The 18254-nt window shown below is 43.4% G+C and overlaps 1 protein-coding gene across 1 annotated transcript in view; it reads right to left on the reverse strand.

The window, feature by feature from the left end:
- LOC141225872 (transcription factor ETV7-like) overlaps positions 1 to 17100 on the reverse strand; it is a 105764-nt gene extending 88664 nt beyond the window's left edge. Inside the window, exon 1 of the mRNA XM_073667108.1 lies at positions 16820 to 17100. Coding sequence (XP_073523209.1) covers positions 16820 to 16861 — 42 coding nt within the window. The 5' untranslated portion in view covers positions 16862 to 17100. The remainder of the gene's footprint in view (positions 1 to 16819) is intronic.
- Positions 17101 to 18254: the final 1154 nt, after the last annotated feature.

Genomic DNA, 18254 nt, shown 5'->3' on the forward strand with positions numbered 1-18254 from the left:
CATGACTATTTAAAGGGAATCTGTCACCAGGTTTTTGCCACCTAATCTGAAAGCAGCATAATGTAGAGGCAGAGACCCTGATTCCAGCAATGTGTGAATTACTGGGCTGCTTAGTGTAGTTTTGATGAAATACTGTTTTATGAGCAGGAGATTATTATTAGAGGACTAGTAACCCTGCGGAGAGGGTGTCTAGTATATTAATGAGCTCTGTGTAACCCTGCTGATTAGCAGCTTTCTGTGTATATGGGCAGAAAGAAGCCAATCAGTGATCTGAGCGGGATTACTCAGAGCTCAATATTCAGAGAACTGCTACATCTGCAGCAGAAAAAAATTGTTTTATCAAAATGACAGCAAGCAGCTCATTAAATGATACATCGCTGGAATCAGTATCTCTGCCGCCACATTATGCGGCTCTCAGATGGGGTAGCAAAAATCTGGTGAAAGATTCCCTTTAAAACATTTACAGTTTTTATGCATGAGGCCCAATACTTTAAAAGAACAGTCATACTGAAAATGCGATAGCACTTTATGTATGTTAAACTAATATACTGCTAAACAATAGCATAGTCTACTACCAGAGTCATCAATCAGATTCTAGCTTGGACCAGATACAGAAGCCTGTACGGTCAAGCAGCTGTGTTTATGTATATAATGAAGGGGATTCAGAGATCTCAAGAGCACTGTAGCCCACTGTCATCTTCACGGGTCCCAAAGATCAGATCCCCAATGAGGGTCAGACTTACACTCAAGTTTTCATGTACGAGGCAAAGTATGACATTACAACCACATGATATAGAATTTCCTCTTAAACCTTAAAAAAGATGTCCTTTTAATTTCACTTTCAGCCTTACAAGTCTAGTCTATATTCAGAGGATATTCTTTTGAAATCTGGCAGTGATTGTTAAAAAAAAAAAAAATCATGTTGAAATGTTCAGAATAATTGTCTGCTTCCTCTATAACCCGTCACCATCAAAACGTAAGCAGTGATACAAACACATCAATATTCAGAAAACAGTGCTCGGAGCCAATTAATACATACTGTTTTAGAATATTGGTGTATTTAATTGGCTGCAATGCTATTATCAGCATATTGGTATATATTATCCTAAGACCACGGCCCCACTATCAGTATTTGGCCACGGCCCCACTATCAGTATTTGGTCAGTAATCGGTCAGTATTTTTCTCAGGAGTGGGAGCCAAAACCAGGTGAGGAACAATCAGAGAAAAGGTATAATAGAAACAAGTCACCAATTCTCCATTTATCACCCACTCCTGGTTTTGTCTCCCACTCCTGAGAAAAAATACTGACCGAATACTGATAGTGGGGCCGTGGCCTAAGTAAGAGGCTGGCACTGTAATGCTTCAATTGTGTCACATCTTTTACTGTTGAAAAATGTAAAATATATTTAAACAACCATCTTGCGATTTTGGATTTTACACAATTGAATTAACCCATCTTCACGTGCAATATTTTTTATGACTACGTGGATTTACAGCTTCAGTGGATTTTACTATCACTATCTGAAAAGGCACAAGTGTTATGCTGTGAGCATACCCCGGCAAGTTAGTGAGTGGCTAATCCTAATGGGAGCATTTTTTAAACCATCTCCACCGCTTTTTCTTTGTCTTTTGTCTCTTTTCTTTCTGCACCAGGACATTTTTATATCATGGGTTATATTAACAAAGTTGCACTTTGGAGCACTTGTTTCCTTTTTATATTTTGAGATATATAACAAAAAAAAACCTTTTACCCTTTGAATGGTGACCACGGCTTGTTATACCTACAAAATCTAATTAACATGCATTTTGTGCCCATAGGTTGCTGAGGTGTGACACTGGTGGTGTTAGATTAATAAAAGTACTGTGGTCCAGCAACCACTAAGGGCCCATTTAGACAGACCGATGGAATGATCATTCCTAGGAATACTCGTTTCTCAATTATCGGCCTGTCTAAACAAGTCAACAATCACCCAACAAATAAGCAAAACACTTATGAACCAGGAATGATGATTTCTAAGCAATTTTAAATTTCATTGTTCTCGGAAGCACATCATCCTGTGTAAACAGGACATGTGCTGTCAATTCCATGATGCTCTGTGCACATGCAAGTGCGGACAGCCTGTCTAAACAGGCCATAAAGCAACCGCCATTCAACCTGAATATAGCCGATCAGTGGTCGCTTAACAGCCGTGGTTGGCCTGTCTAAATGGGACCTAAGGGAATTAGAAAGAAAGAAATTATTAGTGAAGAGACTGGTATGAAAGTTTCAGAAATTGGAGTGAATGGGTTAATTCTGTGCTGCTGGTAAATGATGATGAAAATGATGATGTTGCTCTGTCTGCAACAAATTCCATTTTGTTCACGGCCTCTTTACCTCTCGTCATCTCTCCTTCCTGGGCATCACAGAGACATGGTTGACACCCTCTGGCACTGCCTCCCCTGCTGCGCTGTGTTACGGTGGCCTCCACTTCACCCACACTCCTCGCCCTGGTAACAGACATGGTGGAGGAGTGGGTCTTCTCCTTTCTAACAACTGCACCTTTAGCCCTACTCCTCCTCTAACCTCTCTTATTCTCCCTTCTTTTGAAGTCCACTCTGTCCGCATTTACTCTCCCTCCAACCTCCAAGTGGCTGTCATATACCGACCTCCAGGCTCGGTCACTGCCTTTATTGACCAATTCTCCACCTGGCTTCTTTACTTTTTCTCTGCTGACATTCCAACAATCATCATGGGCGATTTCAACATCCCAACTGACACACACCAGTCAGCAGCATCCAAACTCCTATCGCTTACTTCATTCTTTGGACTTACTCAGTGGTCCTCCTCAGCCACTCACACAGACGGACACACACTAGACCTCATCATCACCCGACTCTGCTCCCTATCTAACCTTACAACCTCCCCCCTACCCCTATCTGACCACCATCTACTCACTTTCTCATCCCTGTCCTCCTCACCTGTCAACCATGTCCAGCAACTAGCACATCCCCGCAGAAACATTGCACATCTAAACACCCACACACTCTCTGACTCTGTTCTACCACTGACATCCATATCTTCACTTCATGACACAGACAGCGCCACCGCTTTCTACAATGCCACTATCGCATCAGCTATTGACTAGGTCGCCCCTCTTATGCTTGGCAGAGCGTGACGAGTCAACAGGCATCCCTGGCACCACAACCTCACTAAACAGCTTCGACAAGCGTCCATGGTTGCGGAGGGGTGTTGGAAGAAAACACATTCTCAAGATGACTTCACTGCATTCAAACAAGCAACATTCGCATTCAAATCAGCACTCACCTCTGCTAAACAGGCCTACTTCACAACCCTCATATCTTCTCTATCTTACAACCCCAAACAGCTATTCAACACTTTTAACTCTCTCCTCCGCCCTCCACTGCCCCCTCCAACCTCCGTCATCTCTGCTGAAGAGTTTGCCACACACTTCAAAAACAAGATTAACCAAACACGGCAAGTCTTTACTTGCCTTTACTTGTCTTTACTTCACCACAACCCCTTTGTTTTCCACACCATTGCCCTACCCCCAGAACCTCCCTTCCCAACATCATGGAAAGAGACCTTACTCGTCCCCTCTCCAAATCACACCTCACCACTTGTGCACTCGACCCCATCCCATCCCACCTCCTCCACAACCTCACTCCCACACTCATCCCATCCCTAACCCATCTTTTCAACCTATCAATATTTTCTGGTACCTTCCCCACTGCCTTCAAACATGCCACAATCACGCCCATCCTCAAAAAGCCATCCCTCGACCCAACCGCTTTGTCCAGCTATCGCCCCATATCGCTGCTCCCATTTGCCTCCAAGCTCCTTGAGCAACACGTTCATGCTTAACTTTCCTCCCACTTCTCATCTAACTCTCTCTTCGACAACCAACAATCCGGCTTCCGCCCCCACCATTCCACCGAAACTGCCCTTACCAAAATCACCAATGACTTACTTACAGCCAAAACTAACAGACAATTCTCTGTACTCCTTCTTCTTGACCTGTCCTCTGCTTTCGATACAGTTGACCACTGCCTCCTACCACAGATCCTCTCTTCTTTTGGCATCAAAGACCTTGCCCTATCTTGGTTCTCCTCATACCTTTCTAACCACACATTTAGCGTCTCCCACTCCCACACTACCTCCTCACCCCACCCCCTCTCTGTTGGAGTCCCTCAAGGCTCTGTCCTAGGACCCCTACTCTTCTCAATCTATACCCTTGGCCTGGAACAGCTCATAAAATCCCATGGATTCCAGTACCATCTGTATGCTGATGACACTCAGATGTACCTCTCTGGCCCAGATGTCACCTCTCTGCTGTCCAGAATTCCAGCATGTCTAGCAGCCATATCCTCCTTCTTCTCCTCCGACTACCTCAAGCTCAATGTGGACAAAACTGAACTCATTATCTTTCCCCCATCTCACAATCCGCTGCCTTGGAGTAACCCTTGACTCTGCCCTGTCCTTCAAACTCCACACCCAAGCTCTCGCCACCTCCTGTCGCCTCCAGCTCAAAAATATTTCCAGAATCCATCCTTTCATCAACCCTCAATCTACTAAACTGCTTGTGCATGCCCTCATCATCTCCCGCCTCGACTACTGCAACATCCTCCTCTGTGGCCTACCTGCTAGCACTCTCACTCCACTCCCGTCGATCCTTAACTCTGCTGCGCGACTGGTCCATCTCTCGCCTCGCTACTCCTCTGCTACCCCCCTTTGCAAATCCCTTCACTGGCTCCCAATTGCCCAGCGTATCCAGTTCAAACTGCTAACACTGACCTACAAAGCCATCCATAACCTCTCTCCTCCGTACATCTCTGAACTAATCTCCCGATATATTCCCTCACGTAATCTCCGGTCCCCCCAAGACCTCCTTCTCTCCTCCACACTTATTCGTTCCTCATGCAATCGCCTCCAAGATTTCTCCCGAATATCCCCCATCCTATGGAATTCTGTGTCTCAATACGTCCGATTATCCACCACACCTGGATCCTTCAGACGGAACCTGAAAACCCATCTCTTCAAACAAGCTTACAGACTGCCATGACCTTGCTTGCTGCCACCTCAACAACACCAGAGCTACTGCAACCCCCCAACCTACTGTCTCCGCCCCATTCCTGTAGAATGTAAGCCCGCAAGGGCAGGGTCGTCTTCCCTCCGTACCAGTATATCATTGTTAGTTTGTTTAATGTAAGTGATAGCTGTATTTGGTATGTAACCCCTTCTTATGTACAACACCATGGAATCAATGGAGCTATAGAAATAAATAATAATAATAATAATAATAAAGGAAGGAGAAGTCCAGGAGTACGGTTTATTTATTTGTCTACATGTTTCAAAGTTCACACTTCTCTCATCAGGACAAACCACTGTGGTTATAATAACAACTAAATCAGTTTCTTGGACACTCCTAAAACACAAGAAGGGAATGAATTTGATTACAGATGTATTATACAGTATCACAACCCAGACCTTGCTACAAACAAGTTGTAAAAATCGGTTTCTTCTGATCAATAGGTGGGCATATATCTTTTATATTTGTTGGCCAAATATTAGTTCATCTCGGCAGATACTATTACTTGGCTAAACGATTCTTTTGTTTGCACATACCACCATCTTAAGCCTAAAGTCTAATAAGTTAGAGAAAGTTATAGAAAAAAGAGATGAGATTGTACAAAATGGCAGTCACCACTGGTGAGTAAATAAAATGGCAGCTTTATTCAATCATCACATGAACAGTAAAGACAAAGAGGAATGAATGAACAACAGCTGTTTCGCATGAGTACACGCTTCATCCGGCTCTTGTTTTCATTTACACACCAGTGGCGAGTGCCACTTTCTACAGTCTTCATCTCCTATTTCAGCTATTCAAATGCTATTTTTTATAACCTGAGTACAGCAAAATCTGTTTATCCCTAACTATTTGCCGTATTGCTTTACGATTTTTTGAATATGTGGATGTATTTTTTTGGTCTATTTTTCCCAAGTTATAGAAATAAGTAATGATGTACCAAAGGGTGTGACAGAGACTGTCGTATACCTGCCCCTAAAACAACAAATTGCATTATGTGAATATTGACATTCAGTTTTATTGCGTTTTATGATGACAGGTAAAATGTATACAGTGTGTTGTAACTTATGTTACTATGTGGGTGCTGTAAGGCTGTAAGGTAACACCCCACGTAACTCTGGCACACGAAGCTCAGCGGTAGGGAAAGTATAGGATATAGTTTAGTGACTTTAGATATATGTTAGGGTTTAGGGCTCAGAGCAGTAACAGAGTAAGATTGGTAGTGGTGGGCCTTATTATCAATAAGAACAGTGTAGGATATAGTTAAATGTTTGGGAAAAGGCCAAGATGGGAGGGTCAAGGTCAAGATAAAAGGGGAACTTTCTGGTTTAGTAAGTTAGAGAAAGTGTGAGGTTCGTGTCAAGATCAAGTTCACGGTGCAGCTGGCTAGAGGCACGTGAAGTACATATTGTTCTTGCAGATTGATGCTGTACCAAATTTCCTGCATACGGCCTGAACTAGGCACTGAGGAGTGTGTCTTAAGCCAGACATCGAACAGCATGAGGGAAATGTAACGGATCTTGGGAACGCTGTGGTGCCGGATGCAGACTTCCTAGGGCTAACAGGAGATGATGTTAAAGTAGGAGCAGTCTGATCTGAACGTAAACAAATGCTTGAAATGTACTGTGTTGATGGAACAAGAACCAGAGGGTGCTGTGCCTGATAATACGTGTTAAAAACTGATGTACTTAAACTGTCCAGCAAAGTTGAACTTGTTAAAATGAACTGGGTGTCCTGCTGATCCTGGAACCAAGGGCGTGGATGCAGCGGAGGCCATAGGCCTAAAAGTGAGTGCAAAGCAAACTTCACATCACAGCACAAATGCTGTGACACTGTTTGCTTCTGGGGAGCCAGGGCATGGAGAAGCAGCAGCTCACCCATGGCTACCGTCTTGGACACCTTAGAACTTGGCGTAGTTGGCAGGACGAAATCATGCATCATTAGAACGTGAAAGATGCAGGGAAAATTTCGATAAAAACTAAGATGGCGGCTGTCAAGAGACCCAAGATGGCGGATGATGGCGCGAAAACCAGATGAGGCTCCACTTGTCGTGGGCATCTCTGGAGCGAAAAGGTGCCAAAGCACATCCAACCCAAAAGGAGGTCTGCATGGCGAAGATGTCCCATCATGAGCAGTGTCTGCCCCAGATGGGCTCGGGGAAGAAGAAGAAACCCTGCCCGTAAAACAGATGGAGAAACCGTAAGTAACCCCACCCAGGGAAGGGCAGAGTCCTGAAAGAGTTCACCTTGAGGTGAGAGGGGCAGCGCCATTGTGGGAGCGAGCGAGTGAGAAAAAAGACATCTGGGATGGAGCAGTAACTGGTTCCAGTAGAGCAGGATGGTCAGAGTTACGGCATCACTCTCCACGGTGGGCCCGGACGGACCAAGTGGAAATGCCGGATGGTGGAGGCAGAGGAAGAGATGCGGCCAGGAGGACTAAGGGTAGCAGAGACCCCAGTGGTAATCAAGCTTCTGGATGAGGGCCTCAAAGCAAAGATCCTGCCAAAATTTCCGGAGGATCAGGCAGAGGAGGGAGTGCCCCAGGCGACGAGGCTGAGTAACAGGGGAAAGTGGTTGAAGGCGAGCATTTGGCTGGTGAGTCCACCACAGCCCCCTACTCCCAAGCCACTGCCCATGATGTATGAGGAGGACCTGACCCAACCCCCGAAGAGGTGAGATGGATAGCGGGGGGGGGTTGACCAGAAGAAGCGGTGGGAGAAATGGGTGAGGGCTGAATTGGGACGTCCCATGAGAGGAGCAGTTGCCGGTCGGATGACTCATGGCCTCATCCATTTTTTAATTCAAGTTGGGGGTACGGCTTCATCCGCGAGGCCGGAACCGTAGGTAAGTTATACGTTAATGCCTGCTACATGACCTTAATCTAGGAGGAAGTCCCTAGGGGCTGGTAGGCGGTGGCTCCTGAAGAGGACCGTCGGGTGGCAGAGGTCCAGGAGGCCATGTGAACGCAGGTAGCGGCCACACCTCAGGCGAGGGCCATCAACCCCAGGCTACCGAACCCTGTTCCTCACCAGACAGCGGATGTGCCCCGAGTGAGGGCTACCACTCTCAAGCCACCAAGCCCCATGCCCCAGGAAGCCGAAGAGAGGATCCACAGGGGCAGTGGAGAGTCCAGTGCCAGTGACTCCTCCGGTGGCAATGGCCGGGGATCTCGCCATGGTGAGGCCACGGGCACCACCATCTTTGTATATCAGGGCCCGAGGTCGGCCACCTACATAGGCAAATCAGGGGCCCAGGAAACCTGGGACTGAAGACGGCCTCAGGTGTGTCAGCTGTAATTTCTTGTTGCAAATCAAACAGGACTGTTCAGCATCCCTGAAGGCAGGATGCCCTAAGTGTACTGGAGACAGCCGGTGTTGGCCAGTACGGCCAAAGGTTTATGTTGTATGTTGTCCCCCCCTCCATGTTATTTTGCACATGTTTGCGCACCCACTGCTTGTTTGCAAGACTGTGGACTCTTAAAGGGCCAGAAACCCTTGTGGCCTCTATGGACTGTGTGCAACTGCCCCATGGACTCTGTCCCATTGCTCCCATGGACTCTGCCCTACTCTATGAACTTTCCCAGGGGCTGTGAACCTGACATGGGGGCAGCACTGCACTTATTTAAAGTGACTGTTGTTCACAAAAGAGGGTGAGGGGGAGGAAACGGATGACCTGATGATCGAGCCGGGTCGGGACTGCAAGGACTGTGTTCCTGGACTGTTGGAGCTGTTATGTTGGCCTACCATTTGAAGGAATGTGGACACTCTGTGTCGGGGTCCCTGGAGCAGTAGGATCGGGGTCATACAGACCCATGTTTAAAGGAACTTGGACACTCTGTGTAGGTGTCCCCGAAGCAGTAGGACCGGGGTCATGTGGATCCGTGAAAAAAATGGACGACCCGATGTGCCTGCCGGGTTGAAGAGGAAAGGACTGTGCCCATGGACCGCTGGGCGACTACTGTTATGTGGGCCAAAGGGCCGGTTTATTAAAGGACTTGGAGTCTATGTTCCAGGGTCCCAACTGAGTGGGACCAAGGTCAGGGTTGACCAGCAAAAAGTCACTTTTTATCCCTGGATGAAAGGAGCTTTAAATTGTATGTGCATTTAATGTGAAAGTGTATTTTATGCATTTTAGGTGGGCATTGTTGTCTTGCAGGTTCCGTTATGATGGAGGATGACCATATTTAAAGAGGGGAGGTATGTAAGGGTGTGACAGAGACTGTCGTATAGCTGCCCCTGAAGACAACAAATGGTGTTGTGAATATTGCATGCGGTTTTATTGCGTTTTATAATGACATGTAAAATATATAGAGTGTGCTGTAACTGATGCTGCTGTGTGGATATTGTAAGGTATCACCTAAGGTAACTCTGGTACACCAGCTCAGGGGTATGGAAAGCATAGGACATAGTTTAGTGACTTTAGATATAGCTTAGGGTTTAGGGCCTAAAAAAATGACAGAGCAAGATATGCAATGGTGGGCCTTATTAGTGTATAAGTGATAGGAATAGTGTAGGATATAGTTAAATGTTTGGAACCAGCCCAGGATGGGAAGGTCAAGGTCAACTAAAAGGGGAACTACTTCCTGGTTTAGTCAGTTAGAAAAAGTATGAGGTTCGTGTTAAGATCAAATTCAAGGTGCAGTGGGCTGGAGGCACGTCAAGTGTTATGATCTGCAACATGTACTAAGGAAAGATAGGGGAAAGCTGTCCCTACAGTAAGACTAAGCTGAATCCATATGATGTAGCTGGCTGCCTGTTCCTAGCGACCAGACCCGCCTTAGTCCTCGGCTAGTCTGAAAGAAGACCTATAGCATAAGGGGAGGGGTCCCTAAAACAACTAAGGACTGGAACAAAAAATGGGACACCTCCTAAACAGAGAAGTTGTTTCAGAACACAAAAAGACAAACAGACAAAAAAGGTACTAGAGGTCCCAGAAGGACCAAGCGAACTGACAGAGATAGGCACCGAAGCACCAGGCTAGCAAGACAGTCAAACAACACTGAAGTCCAACACAGCCAGGAGAGCGGAGCTGGAATGTGAAGGCAGGTGGTCACGTGACCGCAAAACACAAGATGGAAAAAACAAACAGGAGGGTTCTAATATGAAGTACATTTCATTCTGGCAGCATGAGGTCGTACCAAATTTCATGAGGACCTTTCTACAATGTCTGAGGCCTATGGCCCCAACTAGGCAATGAGGAGTGTGTCTTCATTCCTGTCATACAGACGAAGCTGGACGGGGAACCGCGTGAGGGAAACGTAATGGATCTCGGGAATGCTGTGGTGCCAGATGACCAGCAGCTGTTAAAGTAGGGACAGTCTGAGCTGAACGTAAGCAAATGCTTAAAAAAGTACTGAGTTAATGAAAAAAAAAACGGAGGGTGCTGTGCCCAATACTACATTTTAAAAACTGATGTAATTGAACTCTCCAGTAAAATTGAACTTGTTAAAACAAACCAGGTGTCCCCTGATGTGTGCGCGGCTGATCCTGGAACCAAGGACGTGGATGCAGCGGAGGCATCCGGCCTACAAGTGAGTGCAAAATAAACTTCACAGCACATATGGACTGAGACACTGTTTGTTTGTGGGGTGCCAGGGTGTGGAGAAGCAGCAGCTCGCCCACGACTACCGTCCTGGACACCTTACAGGTGCCCATACATCTAGTAATAGTAGGCCAATCAATCAAATTTGCGAACGGCTTCACTTTTACACTGTTTTTTCTGGTCAAAAACTATCATGAACAAAAATCCTTTCCCTATACCACTTTTTTCAGAGTGTCTCACTTCAAGCCATTCATGTATAATCCATACTTGCTGAAAACTAAACAACCTGTACATGTTGACACATGTCAAGATCGGAGATATGTAGTTGATAAATTCTGAATGCAAATAGACTGAAAGGTAAACTGCTTTTGCAATTTGTGAGATTGGAAAAATCTTGATGTCCTGAAAATGAAGGATCTATCCTTAAGTTTTCATTCATGGATTCCTTTGCTTCATGCAGAAAGATAATGGTCATAATTGGGGGGGTTCTATAACTTGAAGCCAAATGCTTACCAGCTCTCCTCCTGGTCTCTTCACTAATTCTATGAAACTGCTGTGTGCAAATGAAACTAGCTCTTCTCAGCTAATTTAGCAGAATTTCATGCTGATATTTTAGACTCTACTCACTGATGTGGGCTCTGTCAAACCTGTCATGTGACTGGTAAAAAGACTTCTGTTACTGGCATATGTGCCAAAATTTGAGACCTTGCTGGACCCCCTCTTGGTTTTAAATTGACATAGTTGGATGCAACTCATTGGGAAGGCAACATCCCTCTTTGGAAAAGCTTGAGAGGCTTAAGAGGGTACAAGTTGGGTTTTAGACACTGACTTAAAGCTTAACTTTACAAAGAGAATTTAAAAATGGAATTTATGTAGATGTTTCTTTCCATCAGTATCAATTGGATACCAGGCACAATAGCAAGAAAAAAAGTAAAAAGTTGGAAAATTAATCAAAAAGAATTATGATTTTTGCTTATTTTGCATTATTTATGACAGATTCCAAAGTGGCCTGTGGCAACAGTGGCATCATGTTTAAAGGGACTATGTCGGTACAGAATGACTGTTCAAACCAAGTACAGGCGCTCGGTGCTTCATGGTGGGGCCAATCATTTATATACAGTACAGACCAAAAGTTTGGACACACCTTCTCATTTAAAGATTTTTCTGTATTTTCATGACTATGAAAATTGTACATTCACACTGAAGGCATCAAAACTATGAATTAACACATGTGGAATTATATACTTAACAAAAAAGTGTGAAACAACTGAAAATATGTCTTATATTCTAGGTTCTTCAAAGTAGCCACCTTTTGCTTTGATGACTGCTTTGCACACTCTTGGCATTCTCTTGATGAGCTTCAAGAGGTAGTCACCGGAAATGGTTTTCACTTCACAGGTGTGCCCTGTCAGGTTTAATAAGTGGGATTTCTTGCCTTATAAATGGGGTTAGGACCATCAGTTGTGTTGTGCAGAAGTCTGGTGCATACACAGCTGATAGTCCTACTGAATAGACTGTTAGAATTTGTATTATGGCAAGAAAAAAGCAGCTAAGTAAAGGAAAATGAGTGGTCATCAGTACTTTAAGAAATGAAGGTCAGTCAGTGCGAAAAATTGGGAAAACTTTGAAAGTGTCCCCAAGTGCAGTTACAAAAACCATCAAGCGCTACAAAGAAACTGGCTCACATGAGGACAGCCCCAGGAAAGGAAGACCAAGAGTCACCTCTGCTTCTGAGGATAAGTTTATCCGAGTCACCAGCCTCAGAAATCGCAGGTTAACAGCAGCTCAGATTTGAGACCAGTGCAATGCCACACAGAGTTCTAGCAGCAGACACATCTCTACAACAACTGTTAAGAGGAGACTTTGTGCAGCAGGCCTTCATGGTAAAATAGCTGCTAGGAAACCACTGCTAAGGACAGGCAACAAGCAGAATAGACTTGTTTGGGCTAAAGAACACAAGGAATGGACATTAGACCAGTGGAAAGCTGTGCTTTGGTCTGATGAGTCCAAATTTGAGATCTTTAGTTCCAACCGCCGTGTCTTTGTGCGACGCAGAAAAAGTCAACGGATGGACTCTACATGCCTGGTTCCACCCGTGAAGCATGGAGGAGGAGGTGTGATGGTGTGGGGGTGCTTTGCTGGTGACACTGTTGGGGATTTATGCAAAATTGAAGGCCTACTGAACCAGCATGGCTACCACAGCATCTTGAAGCGGCATGCTATTCCATCCGGTTTGCGTTTAGTTAGACCATCATTTCGTTTTCAACAGGACAATGACCCCAAACACACCACCAGGCTGTGTAAGGGCTAATTGACCAAGAGGGAGAGTGATGGGGTGCTACGCCAGATTACCTGGCCTCCACAGTCACCAGACCTGAACCCAATCAAGATGGTTTGGGGTGAGCTGGACCGCAGAGTGAAGGCAAAAGGGCCAACAAGTGCTAAGCATCTCTGGGAACTCCTTCAAGATTGTTGGAAGACCATTTCCGGTGACTACCTCTTGAAGCTCATCAAGAGAATGCCAACAGTGTGCAAAGCAGTCATCAAAGCAAAAGGTGGCTACTTTGAAGAACCTAGAATATAAGACATATTTTCAGTTGTTTCACACTTTTTTGTTAAGTATATAATTCCACATGCGTTAATTCATAGTTTTGATGCCTTCAGTGTGACTGTACAATTTTCATAGTCCTGAAATTACAGAAAAATCTTTAAATGAGAAGGTGTGTCCAAACTTTTGGTCTGCACTGTACATCTCCCCACTTGCTTGTTTCCTATCTATACCCACCTTTCTCTGGCTCTATGAAGCCAGAGCTGTCAATCAAATAAGGGGGGGGGGGTGGCTATATAGGGACAGCAAGCAGGTGGGAAGGTGTATTTAAATGATTGGCCCTGCTGTGAAGCCCCAAGTGACAGGACTTAGCTTGAACAGTCATTCTCTGTTGACAGAGTCTCTTTAAAGGGAACCTGTCATGTCAGTTGGAGCATGTAAACTGCTCCCAGGTTGTTGTTAGTGATGCAATGTGCTTCACTAACACGTTTTTTTGCATTAAAATCGGCACCTTAATCTTGTGTAAAATCCACATTATATACTTATATCTTACTTGCTTGTTTAGTCATAGGGGTGTTCCTTTCTTTATTCAGTCCTTCTTCTCGCCGCCCACTCAATTTGAATTGTCCCCTGTTTGCGCCGACGTCATAAGAATAGGCTTGTTGTGGTCCGCATGCTGTCACCCACGCTTGCGCAATGTGTATTGTAAAGCTGAACATCACTATGCGTGCACAGTGACGATCGGCTCCCGCATGTGCGCAGTGATGAGCGGCTCCCATGCACGCAATTGAGAGCTTGGGAGCCGATCATCAATATGCATGCATGTTGACGCGCGGCTTTACAATACATAGCGCGGGTGACAGCATACAGTGCGCAAGCGCGGGACCACAACAAGCCTATTCATGTGACGTTGGCGCAAACTGGGGACAATTCACCTGTGCAATGACTAAGGTTGAGAGGCCGAAACGCGTCTGCCTGGCATTTTAACGTGAATGTGATTTTTTATGGAACGCATTTAATAAAGACATGTTTTTAAGAAGAATGTCTGGGCGCTGGATTTATCTGTTTCCCTATATAAAGTGGATGTTACAAAAGATTACATGCATCTGACAGATATAGAATGGAATATTTTTAGTGGTGGTTGTAGGGAAAAAAAAAATCAGTGTTGCTATTGGGCAGCTGGCTTTAAATGTCATTCAACTTTTAGCCATTAGCTACTTTAACTAACTTAACACAAGGGTATTTTTCCCTGTTCATGACCAAACACATTTTCCTTTTCTTTTTTTGTACATGTGGGTTTAAAGTGTTTTCTCATTCACTTATTAAAATAATTTTGCTTCTTTTTTTTCATAATAATAAATAAAGCTTCCTTTTAATGTCATTTTATAGTCATATTTATTATTTTTTTGTGATTTCAGGTGAAAATGTAAAGAAAATCAAATGTTTTTGTCTATTTTTAACTTTTTTTTTTCTTATTTTTCAATAACACAAAGTGCCATTTAAATAGCTTTTTAATTGCTTTCCCCAGTCCATTAGAATTAGTTTTGTACATTGGATAAACAGTTCTTTTTTTTTTTCGATCGAGGGTAGGACTAGAAACCACGATTTAGACTAGCTATGGCTTTTTTTTTTTTTTCTTGCTTGTATTAAATTATGTTTTTTATTTATTTCACACATTTTGTCACCAACAAGGTGATAAAAGCCCTTTGGGTATTTGTAAAGTAACATACCAAAAAGAAGACTGGCACTCACCACATAAGTTAAACAGTAAAGTAACCTTGAGAAAGCTTCCTGTGCATCAAATTCCATAGGTTACTGACCTGCTGTCTATTGGCATTTTTGCATACCTATCGACCATGCAAAGAAAATAAACATCTGTTTTATTATACTGTGGTGAGTCCCAAACTACATTTTGATATGTTAGATTTGACGTCTCTCAAATATTGTCCACCACACATGTGAATACAGACCAAAGTGTTTATCCTGCCTTTGGGAGAAGCACTGACTTTTTTTTTCTATTATTTGCATTTATAAAGTATCTCTGTTCACGATCGCCTACAGCTCTTAATAGGTTTTCCATGGACAGGCTTTGCGCTAGCCACTCTATCAGATCTCAAGGAAACTCTGGCTTTCACCCTTTAAAACCCTACACAGATTTTGATGTACATAGTGTCACATGGGTTGGGTACACGGAGGGGCGGCTGGACAGTGGAGTGGGCTGGCAGAGAATGGTCATGTAAGCCAAGTCAAAACCAGAGACATAGTAATGCGCGAACATGCTCGGATAAGAGGTTATCTGAGCACGCTTGGGTGCTAACCGAGTATCTTCGGCGCGCTCGAAAAATAGGTTCAAGTCGTCAGGGCTGCAGGTCTCGCAGCTGTTCAACAGCCGCAACACATGCGGGGATTGCCTGTTTGTTAAACAGCCACGAGACCTGTAGCTGTGGCAACTCAAACCTATTTTTCTAGCACGCCGAAGATACTCGGTTAGCAGCCAAGCGTGCTCAGATAACCCTTTATCCGAGCACATTCGCGCATCATTAGTCAGAAACCAATTCAAAATCATCAGGCAAAAGTCAATCAATCTGAGGTCCGCAACTGAATAACACACAGGATCATGACAGCAGAGATATTAGGATAGAACCAAGGTCAGGAATAACTACCAACTGGTAATGAGACAAAGGTAGCTGGGGTTTTATATAGTGTGAGCCCTGCTCAAGACTCACAGACAGTTAATGAGAAGACTTTGTTAGGAATGAACCTGGATGGCACGACAAGTCCCAGAATATGAAACAGAGCAGCCGTATTGTTACCATGCATTACCAGCAATAAAAGTACACCGTGGCACGCCTTTGCTCTCCTTATTTTTTTATTTTTAATCATGCCGCAGCATGCCTTCATTACAATGTGTATACAACAATCAGTAATAAACAATCTCTGCCTTCTCTATGTCTGTCCATCTCGAACAGCTTTATTCCCAATTTTTGAAGCTGCATGATTTTTGGGCAGCTATTGACTCCTTGCAGAACCATATGCAGATTGTCCAGAAGTTTGTATGTCTTTGGAATAAACTAGGTTCCAAGTCTAACTCAGCGGTCAGGAGCGACATGATCTTTAATAACAGTCATGAAAAATAATTATGAGAAATAACATAAAATTACATTGCCAGCTGGTAGTTTTCTAGGCTGGGGTCAATTCAACATGCACCGCAAATATTGATAAGGAACAGAAGAACTTTGAAGCATGGACAGTACATGTTTCAACCAAGTTAGTAAACTTTTTACAGCACATTTATAAAAAAAAAAAATACTAGGAACATTACAAAACCCCTTTAGCTATAGAGAAAATTATAGAGAAAATGTATCATTAATAATTGTCTTTATTGGCTTTGGCCAGCTATATTCAGCAAGAAGAATTCTGAGACATATGCATAATCAGAAAATAGACTGATGAGACAGGTGAGGTCTCCCGACGTACCTACAAGGAGGAGCATAATAATAATGCAAGCAATATTATTTATTATGTATTTTATAGCCTGCCAATTTGTTCTGTCCAGCTCATTTACTCTGCCCGGTGAATCGTACTAATAAGAGTATTGTACACCCCTATGGAGATGGAGCCTACAAAGTACCAAAGAATAACATACCTGATGGTCAGATGTTGTTTGGTGGGTGCCCAACATGGACATGTCCACGCTGGATGGAATTGATTGGTTTTTAGAATGTTATCTATTGGTAGTAGAGTTAAGATCACTAACTTCTCAGATGTCCGTCTTCGGTCTACAATGAACCTTCGCTGGCAGGGGCAGATGATAAAGTTCTGAATATAAAGGGCTGTGTCATTTCTGTACCGAGCTTACAAAATGAAAGTAAGTGATTCCCTATTCTGGTACAGAAGACTGCACGGTAGAAAGTGAAAGTAAGATTGAGATATGCGAGCAAGGAAATAAGAGAGGAACCATGAAAATACATTGTGAGGAGAAGGAGAATCATGGCCCAATGGGAAAATAGATTAGATTTTCCTTATAGAAGATCAGTCCATAAGTACAACAGTGTTTCACAGCTATACAGTGTACACCATTATCCCCTTCCCAACCAGGCGCTTTCTGGTTTTTGCACTTTTTCCCCATATTTCTTCCCAGAGACACAACTTTTTTATTTTTCCATCGACATATCCGTTTGAGGACTCGTTTTTAGGGGACAAGTTGGAGTTTTGAATTATACCATTCATTTTACCATAAAATGCAATGAAAAAATTGTGAAAAATTCCAAATTGGGTAAAAATGTAGAAAAATACACAATTGCGACATTGTTTTTGGGGGTTTAATTTTTACACCATCATTCAATATAACTCTTCCCGGTCTGTATGATTATGGCAATATCTATATTTTAAAGGTTTTTTATATTTTAGTAGCTAAAAATTTCTGAACTTTGTAAAAATAATTTTGTTTTTGTCCCTATTTTCTAAACTCTGTTTTTTTCTTTTTTCTTTTTTGGGCAAATGACGTATGTGAAACCTCGTGTTCTTCTGTGGGTGGATTCTAGCGAAAAAGGGAATCTGATGCCGAAAAATTATTTACCATATTTTTGAGAAATTTTAAGTTACTCGTATTACTAACACATTAAACCATCTGAAAATGTGCAGTTGGCAACCCCGAATCACATGACCAGACAGCCATCTTAGACCTTGTGAGCACATGTGTATGTGAGCTTGTGAGTGAAGAAATTTGCTTTATTTTTAGGTGCCATCAGTACAAAACGTACAAGTGAAGTGCAGTGAAATATATGAATGTGCAAAGGTAGATATCTCTTCTTAACTTTAGTGTGCTTCTAATCCACAAAAAAAGTTGTGCTCAGAGAATTTGGCAATTATCAAAATTGTGTGATCATTTTTTACATCCGTTATAATTTCTATAATTTTTTAATGTTACAACAGCACTGTCTGAGGTCTCGGAAACACAGTCACAGAAGTTGAAATAATCTGCTTTCTGAACATATTCGTCATCATGATTTTTTGTTTACTTTAAGCATTGCTACAGAAATGGATGTAACTAATGCAACATAGTAATGTAACGGACGTAA

The sequence above is a fragment of the Phyllobates terribilis genome, unplaced genomic scaffold, assembly GCF_046119375.1.
Source record: "Phyllobates terribilis strain yellow unplaced genomic scaffold, ASM4611937v1 Scaffold_2__4_contigs__length_985480577, whole genome shotgun sequence".
Lineage (NCBI taxonomy): Eukaryota > Metazoa > Chordata > Amphibia > Anura > Dendrobatidae > Phyllobates > Phyllobates terribilis.